This window comes from Pipistrellus hanaki (assembly GCF_964339955.1).
Source record: "Pipistrellus hanaki genome assembly, chromosome: 5".
In the NCBI taxonomy this organism is placed as follows: Eukaryota; Metazoa; Chordata; class Mammalia; order Chiroptera; family Vespertilionidae; genus Pipistrellus; species Pipistrellus hanaki.
This window is the reverse complement of record NC_140507.1, coordinates 29258600-29272675: the sequence shown is the minus strand read 5'-3', so window position 1 is coordinate 29272675 and position 14076 is coordinate 29258600. Positions and strand designations below refer to the sequence as shown.

General features: G+C 52.8%; 1 protein-coding gene across 1 annotated transcript in view; it reads left to right on the top strand.

Annotated features, from left to right (window-relative positions):
- Positions 1-14076, top strand: part of TGFBI (transforming growth factor beta induced) — a 33445-nt gene that overhangs the window by 13955 nt on the left and 5414 nt on the right. Inside the window, exons 3-12 of the mRNA XM_084884529.1 lie at positions 1707-1771; positions 3027-3187; positions 3519-3683; positions 3941-4087; positions 6254-6395; positions 8797-9009; positions 9806-9943; positions 10539-10684; positions 12000-12136; positions 12924-13054. Of these exons, the coding sequence (XP_084740655.1) occupies positions 1707-1771; positions 3027-3187; positions 3519-3683; positions 3941-4087; positions 6254-6395; positions 8797-9009; positions 9806-9943; positions 10539-10684; positions 12000-12136; positions 12924-13054 (1445 nt within the window). The remainder of the gene's footprint in view (positions 1-1706; positions 1772-3026; positions 3188-3518; positions 3684-3940; positions 4088-6253; positions 6396-8796; positions 9010-9805; positions 9944-10538; positions 10685-11999; positions 12137-12923; positions 13055-14076) is intronic.

Genomic DNA, 14076 nt, shown 5'->3' with positions numbered 1-14076 from the left:
AGATCATCTAGTTTAACTTCATCCCATTTTATAGATCAGGAAACTGAGACCGAGAGAGAATGGACTTTCAGTGTCATCTTGGTAGTTACTGATGGGTCACACAACAATTCTAATTCTTATACTTATTCTGTTGCACCACACTGTCTTCGAGAGGTTGAGCAGTCATCAAATTTTACTTTAGGTATTAAAAATAAATTTGTGGATTGGCCAAGCTGAGTCCTGAGACCACCAGCCTGGTTAGCCTTATACGTGTAGGGATGACAGATTAGAAAGGAACAGGATTAGAGGAGGGCCAGAGAAAAGGGGGAGTAGAGAGGCAGAAAGATGGAGAGAACAGGACAAAGAAGAATGTGCATGGTTTGTCACCTCAGCCATACCCTGGGGGGTGGCGGGGAGCATTTCTGGCCAATGACGCCTTGTAGCTAGCTCCCCAGCAGCCTGAGAATCCTAGCCAGTCCGTCTCTGAAACACCACCTTGGATAACAGATGAACGTGACTCACCAGGGCTTCCCTGAGCTGACTCCAGGGGATTAATCAGAGCAGAATGTATGGGCTCTTTGAAAGCACCCGCCCCCACTGCAAGCCCTGTTTCTTTCCGATCTGCCTGCTTCTCTTCTGGTGACGTCATCAGACAGCCCCTGAGAGAGTGGCGAGCTGTTCTGTGGAAGGTCCAGTCTAAGTCCTCTACTGTCCTCACGGGAGGGGCAGGGCATGGCTGTTTGCCTCTGGTTCCAGGCTGCCCAGGAGGCCTGTGCCCACACTGCCAGTGCAGGGGTAGCCTGAGGCAGCACGGGGGCAATTATGTGAAGCAAGTCTTTCGGGTGTAGGCTTTTAAAACAGCGACTTCCCTGCAATGATATTTGAAGTCCTTGGGCCTTCCCCAGAACGCCAGGTTAGCTGAAGCTCTGATTCAGACCTCCGGAAGACGAAAATATTCCAAGACGGACTGATCTGAGTTAGCACAAGAGAAAGTTTGAAGTTTCTCTGCCAAATGATTTCAACATGTAAAACTGTATACTGCCCGTCTTGTTCCTCCAAATACAAGGAGACTTGCAAACTGGCAATATTGCTCACCTCCTGAAAGGTTGATGGGATTGTCGATTAAAATTTGGTTTTTAATTTAAATTTAAAAAAACAACAACATCTTGGTAATAGGAGCTTTGTTTTTATAATTTTAAAAGTTTGATTGTAAAGACTGAGAACAACTTGATCATATACATGTTGTCCTTTTGGTTATTGAACGGAGAGCTAGAAGGCAACGAGAGATTTAATCCAATGACCCTCACATGATGAGGAAACTGAGTCCCAGAGATGAGGCGGGGCTGCCTGGAGAGGTCCAGGGCTCTTGCTGCTCTTCCCTGCGGCCTCTCGGGAACTGCCGGGTCCCCAGGAATTACACTGGAGATATAAGCTCTTGGTATATTCAGATCCCACTGTTGAATGTGCTGCCACAGTCCCCTGACCATTCCCAGGCGGTAGACTTCTTGGTACCGTCAGGAATATTCTGCAAAGCCGAGGAGGAGTGACAAGCTCCCTTGCCAATGAAAGGCACAGACATGATAGTTGAACAATTCCTCCGTGAGCAGGATGTTTACCCGCCATTTCCCTTCCTCGCTGGTGGAGACCATTCTTCCAGGAGAGAGGACGGTTGGCCTGTGAGGAGGAGGGGAGCCCTGCTAATACTGCGTTTGTATGTCTCATTGCAGAGTCATCAGCTACGAGTGCTGTCCTGGATATGAAAAGGTCCCTGGAGAGAAGGGCTGCCCTGCAGGTGAATAAGTCAGGCCTTGCCTGTTGGTGCAGATGGAGGCAGCAGAGCCTGAGTGGGGGGTGGAGGGATGAGCTGTGTGGACTTTCCCCCCTCCCCCCACGTGCTCTCTGGCCTTCTAAGCTCTATAAGGGCGAGAAGGTGGAAGCTGGAAACTGAAGTTTCCTACTATTCCCTCCTGTTTGAGATGATCCCCTCGACAAGAGGGTGGAACAGACTACAGTTCTGACCACCTATCCGTGCTCTTCTCAGGCTCCTGACCTTACTGGTCGTGGGCTGGGAGTGATTCTAACACAGTCAGCGCTTCTGTCCGGCGCTGCTAGAGAGCACACGTGGGCTGGGAGCGCCACATCACCTCCACCTCGCTCTGTGGAAACTTGGCCCATCGGAGGAGAGTGGCAGTCCAGACGGGCCTGTCCACACTCAACAAAAGTGCCACGAATGGCCACATGAGGCCAAGGACTGCGTGTTCCTGTGAATTTCATCAGAGCCTTCCTTTTAGTTCCATACACACCAGGGATGATACAGAGGATACTTTTTTCAAACTTTGAAATATATGCTATTTTATTGGTTGAGAATGTGAGGCAGATTTAAAAGGAAGGGGACAATTTGGTTGGTGCCAGTATCACGAGGGAGGCGTGGTTGGCATGGTCTGGGCCATGGCATTCCTGTCCTGAGTGGAAGGACAGGCGGGGAATATGGAATGGGAAAGGAGCGAGGCCTCAGAAGGGCAGCTCAGCCTCGAGCCTCAGCTTCACGCCCTGTGAAATGAAGATTACGCTGCTCCCTCGTGAGGCCAAGCCCCCCGCTAAGCTACTTGTAAATACACAAAGTACCTCGAAGACTTACAGAGTACTTTCATTCTGAGAACCAGTTTCAACACCTAGATAAATCTGTCAGACTCGTTTGTAATTAGGATCTCTATTTCTGGTGTACCAGTACATTCCCGCCTGTACTATCTAAATGCCTGTGAACTACAGCTTTACTTTGCTATGGTTAAAATGATAAAAAATTACCAATCGGTTGAGTTCAAGTAGGGAAGCATTTGACTGAGTTGTTTTAAGAAGCATGAGAAAGCTTCAGCCCCGCTCTGAGCTATCCCCTCCCTCCACCCCACCCCTGCCCCAGCAACCACCGGCAGGCTGGCTCCGGGCCTGCCCACACACTCCTAGATGTGTGTCCTCTATGGACAGGGAAGGTGTGGTCAGGTGGGGGTGGCCTCACAGGCTCATCCCTCCTCTGTCCTCTGCCCCTGCAGCCCTACCGCTCTCCAACCTTTACGAGACGCTGGGAGTCGTTGGATCAACCACCACTCAGCTGTACACGGACCGCACAGAGAAACTGAGGCCCGAGATGGAAGGGCCTGGCAGCTTCACCATCTTTGCCCCCAGCAACGAGGCCTGGGCTTCCTTGCCAGCTGTGAGATGACCTCCTCTGCCCAGGGGACTCTTCCTGGGGCTGCCTTATTCCCCAGAGGGGCGGGCTGGTGGGCATGAAGGATGAGATTCTGTAGTGATTTCAGGAAAGTTTTCTCTTAGCCCTCAGACAAAGCCAGGGAACTTGAGCTAAAACATACCTCACCAGGTTGCTGTCAACCGGACAGGCAGACCTCAGTGTTCTCTGAGGAGGGGTCCTTGGAAGAATGGGGGCCTGGGTCACTGGAGCTTCAGAGCATCTTTGCCAGGATAGCAATGACCCATCTCGTGAACATGGGGTCTGCAGCCCCCTAACTGTCACACTGACCTTCTAGGAAGTGCTGGACTCCCTGGTGAGCAATGTCAACATCGAGCTGCTCAACGCCCTTCGCTACCACATGGTGAACAGACGGGTCCTGACGGACGAGCTGAAACACGGCACGGCCCTCACCTCCATGTACCAGAACTCGGACATCCAAATCCACCACTATCCCAATGGGGTAGGCAGCCCCGTTACACAGATTGCCTTGTGCCCACCCTGAGCTCACTCCTGGTCCACACGGGGTCTGCTTTCTGAGGTTTGGTCCCACAGGTGCCGTAGCTGCAGGTAATCCTCTGCCTCCTGCGCCTGCTTTTCCTCGGGCCTCTGGTTCCACAGCTTGTGGAACACCATCCTGTGCTGTGTCTTCCCCGCCTGGGGCTTTGAGACTGTGCCTCTGATGTGTTAACTGCTCATTCTCACTCCTTCTCTGGGCAGATTGTGACCGTCAACTGTGCCCGGCTGCTGAAGGCTGACCACCATGCAACCAACGGGGTGGTGCACCTCATTGACAGGGTCATCTCCACCATCAGCAACAACATCCAGCAGATCATCGAGATCGAGGACACCTTCGAGACCCTTCGGGTGAGGGACTGCCCTGGGAGGGGGCCCAGAGGCAGCGGGAGGAACAGGGGCATCTCCATGTTCACGGGCATGCAGCGGACATGGAGCAAGTTTTTCTAAACACCGTGAACATGGGGAATCTCTTAATTAGATCCAGCTTGGCCGCAGGAAACATCATAACTGCCTGCTATCAATTCCCCCAGCCTGTCTTCTCCTCTGTAAAGCCTTCCTTTCCTTGGCTTCCCCAGGAAGTTCAGTGGTTTGTGGCCACAGCAGGACAGGGTCCTCTGAGCTGCCAGGGCCTGCGCTGTGGGTTCCAGAGGTGGGAAGGTTCTTCCTCCCGGGTGATGCCTCCCACCTGTGGGTTTAGAATAAATGGCCTGTTGGGCTGCATGGACTTCTTGACCACAGGTCCCCACCATGAGCCCTGCTCCAGCCATAGCCATGTTTCCTTGGAGCCCAGGCCAGCAGGAGGGGGCCATGGAACCCTGTCCTTCCCCACTGCCCAGAAGACTTACAACTGGAGTGGCAGGCGGGCGTTCCTCTTGGCAACGCTGCTCAAAGGAAGTGAACACAGGCTGCCCTGTCAGGGTTTTTGCCCTGATTCAAGGAGAACTTCCTGACCACAATGGACATGGGGTGGGAGTGGGGTGGCTCCTCCCCTGGAGATCTCCAACACAGAGAGAAAACACCCCGGCTGCACTGGGGTGGCCTCAGGAAGTGGCTCCGGAGGGCCCTGCTGTCTAAGCTCTTCCCCTGCTTTCCTTCCGGGTCACTCAGAGGTCAGGAGCCTGCACAGGAATGATGTTCTCACAGAGTGGGAGTCACATTTGGCGGGGTGGGGGTGGGTGGGGGGGAGACATCTTTTGATTAACATCAGTTGATCCCCACCAAGTGGTCTCTTCTTACTGTTTATGTTTGTCAAATATTCCTTCTTAGCTTCTTCCTAACACCTATTTTTCCTTCTGCAAACACATACTTAGTTAAACACCTGCTACTTCCCAGGCATTGTTCTGTGTGACAAGGGTAGAGTGGTGAACAAGATACACAGATTTCTGTCCTCAATGGCATGTATGGCCTTTCTGGAGAGACAGACAAGACACAAACAAGGTTTCCACAGATTGTGGGAAGCGTGTGGTCAGTAAGTGTTGAGCAGAGGAGGCTAGCTGGGACTGGATGGTCAGGAAAGGTCTCTCTGGAAGAGGTGACTTTTCAGTTGAGGCCTGAAAAAGGAGAACAGCCAGTTATCCAAAACGCAGTTCAGACCTGGCCTGTGTGGCTCAGTTGGTTGAGCATCATCTCATGCACGGAAAGGACTGATTACCAGTCAGGTCACATGCCCAAGTCGCAGGCTCCATTACCTGATCCCTGATTGGGGTGCATGCGGGAGGAGGCCAGTTCATGTTTCTCACTGATGTTTCTTTCACACTGATGTTTCTCTTTCACACTGATGTTTCTTTCTCCCTCTCCCTCTCTAAAATCAATAAAAACATAAAGAGAGAGGGAAAGAAAACACAGCTTTAGAAGCACAGCAGGCAGAGGGGAGGGCAGAAGTAAAGAAATAAAGGCAAGCAGGAGGCCAGTGGGGTCAGAGTAAAGACAGAGAGGTAACCACAAGGCGAGGGGGCGTGGCCAGGTCAGCAGGGGCCAGCTCCTTCAAGGCCTTGCAGACCTTCATCCTGAGAGCCGTTCTAGCTGCTCTGTAGGTAACGGGTGATCTGAACCTTACACTCACGGGGCTCACACAATAATTATTACCAATAACTATTTAATTAAAACATGAGAAGGACAGCAAGCTGTGTAGATATGTGTAACAGACTCATTTTCATTGGGCGCAGTGGCAGGGTGAGGTGAAGTGGGAGGCGATGTCACATTGACTGCTTAAAGAAATGACATTTTAGTTGGGGCCTACAGAAGGAATAGGAGTCACAGAAAGCAAAGAGGAGAGGGCAGGGCCCAGCCTGGAGGCAGGAAGGGAGAAGGCACACGAAGTAACTGAGACATGGCCAGAGCGGCTGGGGTTCAGGCTGGGCAAGCTCCCCAAGGCCATGGCAGGAAGTGAGCTTTGGTTTGGCCTTCCTTTTCATCTCGGGCTCCGAGAGAGGACTGGCGAGGCTGTGTGTGTCTCTTGTCTGCAGATGTTCCCCCAGCCTTCAGGAAGCGCCCCATTCCCTCTCTTTCCCACAGGCTGCCGTGGCTGCATCGGGGCTCAACACCCTGCTCGAAGGTGATGGCCAGTTCACACTCTTGGCCCCCACCAATGAGGCCTTCGAGAAGATTCCTGCTGCGACCTTGAACCGGATCCTGGGTGACCCAGGGGCCCTGAAAGGTGAGCACCCTTAGTTCGTGTTGTCACCTCCTGGGAGCAGCCACACTGAGCCCAAGGCCTGCTCTCATCCTAGATAGACATGCGTCTGCCATCCTATCTCGTTGCTCCCAACCAGCCCTATCTCTGCAGTGGTCAGAGCAGAGCCCTGGCCAGAGGGGCACATATGGAATCTGGCAGCCTTTGCATAAGGACACAGCTGGGCTGAGGAGGGAGGCAGAGCTGGAGGTCCAGGCCAGACTCTGGGAGAGTTAAAGGCCCAAATAATCAAAGTCAGAACAAGGCTGCTGGTTAGGTGGCAACTTGGTGATATCGGGAGGGGGCGGCAGGTCCTGGCATCGTTGAAAAGGAATCATCATGCTGACCCTTGAACTCTTCCTATGTCTGGCCAAGGATGTCATAGATAATCGGGAATGGTAATTAAAAACCAGTTAGAGTCGACTCTTGCCAGGTCCTTCCTCACCTTCTCAGTGAGCTCTGTGTTAGGGAGTGTACTAATTATTGCCGGAGGAGATAGGAGATTAGGGAAGGAACAAGCATGTGAGGAGATTAGGAGGGGAGGCCAGGCTCTGTGCCCCCTTCAGCTCCAAGACCACCGAGCTGCTGCCTGGTAACCCCTGAGTCCCCTGCAAGGGGAGTCTGCCTCCCTTCCCCTGGGTACCCCAGGCACCCTTATTCCTCCCAGATATACCCCAGGGACAACTTCATTTCTCTTGAATCTATTCAAACCCACCTTTGGAATGAACTATATGCAATGCCTGCTGCATTTCCGACAACCTGTAAATGCAACGGGTTCTCCTTACAGCCATGCGGGGATGGGAACGGGCACACTGCTGAAAGCACAGACGGGGATCTAGCGTGGCCAGAGGTTGTGCTGCCTCTATGTGTCTGGCCAGAGCCAGGATTTGGGCCACAAAAGTAAACATGCTATAGCCTTTACCTTCAAGGAAGTGTAAACCCAGTGGTGCCGACAGGCTTACAAAAGGTATACAGTGACAGAGAGTCTCACCGTGAGAGCAAGACATGGGTGGGCACTTGCAGCTTCAGGGGTCTGGAAGGCTTCCTGGAGGAGGTGAGATGTGGATGCATCTCAGCATAAAGTGAGAAAAAAAAACACACCCCTAATATTTACTGTATGCACATCTGCCTTTCCCAATTCAGTAACCCGTCTGCTCGAAGCAAGAGCCCTCTGTGGGGTTGGGGGTGGGGGGTTGACTGCCAGCTGGAAGGCAGAGGCCACAAGTTTGTCCCACAGTGTCCTGTTGTTATTAGGGGGTTGGCAGACAGGCAAGAAGCAGCTCCAGGCTGGTGTGCCCCCTTTGGAGACTGGCTCTGCTCGCCCTGAGAGTGGCCCTGGCAGGTCACTCCGACCCGACCCCTGCCTTCGTCCCTGAGAAGCGAAACCCCCAAGGCCTCATTCCCATAGCGTCTTGCCATCATTTCTATCTCCCACCGGCCAAATTGGGTCAGCCCTGGCTTTGCCGGCCCTCGACTCTCCAACAGGTGTCCATGGCCTGCGGCCTCAGAGCTTCCTCCTGACCGTGACAGCGTGGTTTTGGTTCCCACACTCAGGACAGATTGAAACCTGCCTCTGTGGTGGGAACATGAGACAAAGGGCCTTGGCAGCTCTGGTGAGCGGCGGTCCCAGAACCGGCTCTGCCTGGCTGGGGCTGGCCGCGTCCCCCTCGTCCTCTCCAGCCCAGGTCTGGTCCCTGAGGCAGAGCTTGGGCAAGTAGTAGACCTTTGGGTAAAATGTACAACAGCAAATAAAACGTACAAATCATGCATAACCTCATTTGCTACTTTCCCATCTTCCTACCACATTTGGCATTTTTATTCAAGTCAGAAGATAAAAAGTCCGAGGGTAAATTCATTTGAGTTTTTCCCCTATTCTTGAAGTTCAGGTGCTAACTAAGGAGGGAGGCAGAGCTGGGGGTCCAGGCCAGACTCAGAGAGAGTTAAAGGCCCAAATGATCAAAGAGAATTTACCCTGAAGTTCATGTTAATAAGTGAATCACTAACATGTTTTAGGCATTTGCTCTGTCCGGCTCTGTGCCAGGTGCCTCACGTTCAGAGTTCCATGTCCTCCTTACACCAGCCCTAGGAGCTGAGTGCTGTGCTAAGACTGAGGAACTTGAGACTCTAAAAGGCTAAATGACTTGCCCAGGCCCACCACTGGTCAGTGGTCGAGCTGGGATTCAAATTCCGGCAGCCTGACCACAGAGGCCTGGCTAGTTGTAAAGGGACAGCAAGCAGGAGAGAAAGATCTGGCCATGCAGGGCCTCAGCCTCATTGGAAGGTCGGCCTCTGAGAGAACAGAATCCTCACAGCCCTGGGCAGTCGGTGAGCTGGCCCCTGAGACTACCTGGAGCGGCCCTGACCCTCCCGTGCGGTTTGCCCCCAGACCTGCTGAACAACCACATCCTGAAGTCGTCCATGTGTGCCGAAGCCATTGTGGCGGGGCTGTCCGTGGAGACCCTGCAAGGCACGACGCTGGACGTGGGCTGCAGCGGGGACATGCTCACCATCAACGGGAAGGCCATCATCTCCAACAAAGACATCCTGGCCACCAACGGCGTGATCCACTACATCGACGAGCTACTCATCCCAGATTCAGGTAAACAGGCCTCTGTGGGCCTTGGTCCCAATAGGCCCACCGTCCCCTCTGTCATCCATGGTGGCGGAGCCAGGGGAATCTGAGGATCTTTGGGGCCGATTCCCTACCTGCACCCAGCTCACAGCCTCTCAGGAGAAAAGGCCTGAGCGCCGGGTAGGTTGCAGCCACATCATGGAGAATCTGAGCTGCAGGCCCGGCAGTCCAGACGCTATCTTGGAGGTAGTAGAGAGTCACTGAAGTCTGGGGAGGGAGTGACTCAAACACAGGAGCCTTTCGGAAGATCTGGTTGACACAGAGGGCGGTCGCTTTCTCAGTAGTGCGCAAGCACCCAGAGTCAGTGACCCCAGGAGAAATGACCGAATGGACTTCGGCTTGGGTGTCATTCAGCATCCTAGCCCCGTGCTGGAATTCCAGGGAGGGCTACTTCGCGTGAGTGAGGAATTTTCATAGGAGGAACCAAACCAGCGGAAAACTCTTTCCATGGGTGTGGTCATTGGCATCATCTGCTGTTCAGAACCGACAACGATGCCTGTGTCCCTGGCGTTAGTGCCCTGCCCAAGGGCGGAACAGGGGCAGACCTCTGCCCCACTGGACCTCACCTTGCTTCCCCAACCAGTGAGATTTTCTGGGTGACCGTCCCCTGATGACACCAGCCTGTGGTGCCCCAGCAGCGTTCAGAGGCGCTGTTGACTCACGGGCTGACATTCCTGCTGATGGGTGTCATGCTCTGGGGTGAATGAATGATAAATGAAAACAGCACTTTTAACTTTTGAACCCACTTTCTCCTTCCCTGTAGCCAAGACACTGTTTGAGTTGGCTGCAGAGTCCGATGTTTCCACCGCCATTGATCTTTTCACACAAGCGGGCTTCAGCACCCACCTCTCTGGAAGTGAGCGGCTGACTCTCCTGGCCCCCCTGAATTCCGTCTTCAAAGGTAATGTAAGGAAGGCATCCCTGTGGGGGTGTCCTGAGGGGGCTGCTGCCCCACCACTGTCACCTCCCTAATTTACAGCACCCTGTGGAGCATGAGCATTCCCGCCCAGCTCAACCGAAAGCAGATGTGACTTCACCAGGAACCTCAGAGCCTCTGCTGTTTCCTTTGGCAGAGCAGAGGATGCATTTGGGGCTCTGGTCCTCAGAATTCAAGAGTTAGAATCTGTTTGGGGAGCAGAGCACTCCCCGGCTTTTTAATTGAAAGGATCAATGCCAATGTGCTAGTCAGGCGGTCAATGAGGAGACAGCTGAGTCCTGGCCTCAGGAAAGGCGGAGACTGGGGCCAAGCTGTGTCCGTGCATTCCCCTCCCTCTTCAGGCAAAACTCCAACCCCCTCAGTTGTCTGGACCTTCTTGTGTTTTTGTAATTCCCAGAAGGTAGAAGATGTTAAGGAATATTGCAGCCTCACTTGATTTCTCAATCTCCATTTCCAAACTCAAGGACAGCCAGGCTCTCCACCTCATTTGTCTCTCCACTCTTCCTTTCTGGGCTTGGCCCTGGCCCTGGCCCTGGCCTGACCGTGCCGCCTCTTACAGATGGAAGCCCCCGCATTGATGCCCGAATGAAGAATTTGCTTCGGAACCATATGGTTAAAGACCAGCTGGCCTCCAAGTATCTGTACCATGGACAGACCCTGGAGACTCTGGGCGGCAAAAAACTGAGAGTTTTTGTTTATCGTAATGTAAGTTCTGGGTCCTCCTTTGCCTCAGCTCAAAAAAAAAAAAAAGGCTGTATTAGTATTTTTTAAAAAAAGTTCTCAATAACTAGGAGCTTGCCTGTGAACTGGCTTCTAATAAGTAAGGGAGGAATTTCTACAAAACATATAACTAGTGGCCCGGTGCAAAAATTTGTGCCTGGGTCATGAGGGGATTCCCTCAGCCCAGCCTGCATCCTCTCCAATTGGGGACCCCTTGGGGTATAACCCTTGTGGGATCAGGCCTAAACCAGCAGTCAGACATCCCTCTCACAATCTGGGACCACTGGCTCCTAACCACTCACTTGCCTGTCTGCCTGCCTAATCGCCCCTAACTGCCCTCTTCGGTGACCTAATCTTGCCCCCAACTGCTCTCCCCTGCAGGCCTTAACTTGCCCAGTCTCTGTCTCTCTTTGGTTTCCTCAGGAGTCCTCCAGGCCTTCCTGCCTCCCTGTGTTCCTCTTTCTCTTTCCCAGCTGGGAGGGGGCAAGGCCAGTGGGGGCCGCTCCACCCTCTGCCGGCCCTCCCTTGCATCCAGGCCTCTTCAGTCCCCACCCACCAGAGCCTGCTGCATGCACAGCCTGGGCGTTAGGTCGAGTCTCCAGTCTTTGCGGATGTGACAGACTCAGGGTTTTATATATTAGGATATCAAGAGTTACATGAGATTTTGCAGAAGGATTAGAATTTGTTTTTCTGGAGGCCTTTGGGAATAAGCCACACACTGTCTGACCTACCTAGGTAGGCAGAGTCCACCTTGAACTCAAAGGGATGAAGAAAAAAGGTGGAAGGCTGGAGGTCTGACTCCTTCTTAGCTAACGTGAAGAGAAGCCTCCTGGACTGAAGCACAGCCCTCCTTGGTCCAAAGGTTCTCTTTTCTCTTCTCCTTTCTCTTCTCTCTCTTCAAACCCAACTGTTACCCTGGACTAGCAGGCAGGAAGCACAACACAGCATAGCTCCTGCTGGAGACCAACCAGCATCATTGGACCAAAGATTGTTGACATCAGTTCAATAAATAAATCAGTAGACTTGACCTATTTATTTGATCATTGTTGATGGACCTCAAGTAACTTGATATTCCCATTACAGGGCCTCTGTGTAACTTTATTGGAGCCTCTATGGCCCTCTTTCCTTAAGGAACACTATTTTTAAGTTTTTCTTTCCCAGAGGAAATACATAATTTTATCCTAGTCTTGAAAACCCACCCCAATACATGTTCATTGATGTTTGTGGATGAGGCCATCAGCACAAGTCGGAGGCCTCTGGTTGGGGGATAACCTGCCCTCTCTCTGCCCCCTTTGCACAGAGCCTGTGCATCGAGAACAGCTGTATCGCCGCCCATGACAAGAGGGGGAGGTACGGGACCCTATTCACCATAGACCGGATGCTGACACCCCCCGTGGGGACCGTCATGGATGTCCTGAAGGGGGACAATCGCTTCAGGTAACCAGCCCCAACCCAGGCGGGGATTCTGCCAAGTGGTCATGCTGGGGAGGACTCTGGATGGCTGTAATTTGTCAAGCTCCTCCCCCCCAACCCCTAATCCTCTGGGGGTCAATGAACATTAGTGACACGTTGGTGTGACCATCCAGGCTTGGGATGTGGAAAAGATCAGGGTGACCTTGAAAGCCGAAGTTGAGAAAAAGGAAGTGTAACCTCACATCAATGGGGGACAGGGAGGGACCGAGTTTTTATTATTAAAGTGCAAGGAAGACATCATGTCCTCAGTCTAAAACCCCAAGTGAGCTGAGCACCCTGTTTTGAATGTATGTATGTCTCCCTGTGTGGTATCTACCAACTGCATTGCAGGCTTCGTGCCACACCTATTCAGGCTCCCTGCACTACTCTTCCTGCCCATTCTCTCCGCCCCTTCTCTCCATTCCTGACTTCCTCACCACTAGGTGCTGTGACATTGAATGTTCCTGTCACTGAGTTCAGCCGCCTGCACAAGAACCTGGCCACCCTCCCCAGAATCACATCCCCAGGGTCCAATGGCTCTGCCAGTATCTGGGTCATTGGTCAGCCATGCCACTGGCCTCTCCCTCCTTCCTGCTCTGGCCTTTGACTTCTGGCCATTTAACTGAGCTTAGCATTCAGGAGAGAAGAAACAGACTGAATTGTCCCTTTTTTTGTAAGGGGTGCAAGGTGAATCCCAGTGCTCCGGGCTCCCCCTGCCCATGGTGACGGGGTGTATGTGGGAAAGTGACCGGTTCTGTGCATGTGTCCATAGGATGCTGGTAGCCGCCATCCAGACTGCAGGGCTGACCGAGATGCTCAACCGGGAAGGGGTCTACACAGTCTTTGCTCCCACCGATGAGGCCTTCCAAGCCATGCCGCCAGGAGAGCTGAACAAACTCTTGGGTAAAGACCAACTTATGTGCATAGATCGGCTTTTCTAAAGTATTAGTCAGGTTCCCAGCGGGAAAGAGTTGGCAGGTTGTGAAGGGTTTGACTGGAAGAAATTTAATGAGAGGCTATTGGCAGAATTGTGGACAGGGTTAAGAATGTGGCAGAGTATGATGGCACCTAGGGACGGACAACCATGGCAGACCTGGGGGTGGAGGGGTGGGGTGGGCAGGCCAGGAGAGCTGTACATGGGGCACAGGACAGTGGCCAGAGTCACAGTATAGCTGCTGTCAGAACCATGGCCACTATGAGCTCAGCCCACCCCCACCCCCACTGCTGCCAGGCCTCCTGTCCGCTGGCTACAGGAGGGGGCAGGAGGGAGCCCGGAAGATACCTTTCATAACAGTCAGCCTTCTGGGCACCAAACAAGGCAGAGAAGAGCATAAAGGACTTCAGGGCGGGTAACTACCAGCCCAGTCATCGGGACATGGCTTCCACTTGGGACCTGTGAGAACAGGGATAATGAAGCCTTTGACCTGCATCAGACCTCTCTTGGGATGAAAGCTTGACTGGAAGCTACTCACAGCCCTGAGAAATGTAGCTGAGGATGTTTGAGAAGAAACCTAGTGGTCAAGAGCTTGGGCAAGTTCAAATCCTGACTCCTTGATATTTACGAGCTGAGTGACCTCTAGCAAGTTGCTTAACCTCTCTGAGCCTCAGTTTTTCCATTAGAAAACTGAGGGAGGTTGAGCTCCTTGTTGCGAGGATGAAATGAGGTATTCCCACATGTTGGACACACAGTAAGGGCTATGCTGGTGGGGAAGTAGGACAGGACTGCAGTGTTGAGTTCTGACGCCTGCTCGTAAGAGACACTTCCACCCATGGCAGAGAAGTGGGCCTGAAGAGGAAGGACCTCGGCCAAACCTTCAGGCCCACATAGTCTACACCTCCCTTCCTGCTCTGGAACGGAATAGAAAGTTCAGGTTGCAGGCAGCTGTGAGCTGGATTTGTGTCCTGTTTAATTTTCTTTATTGCTA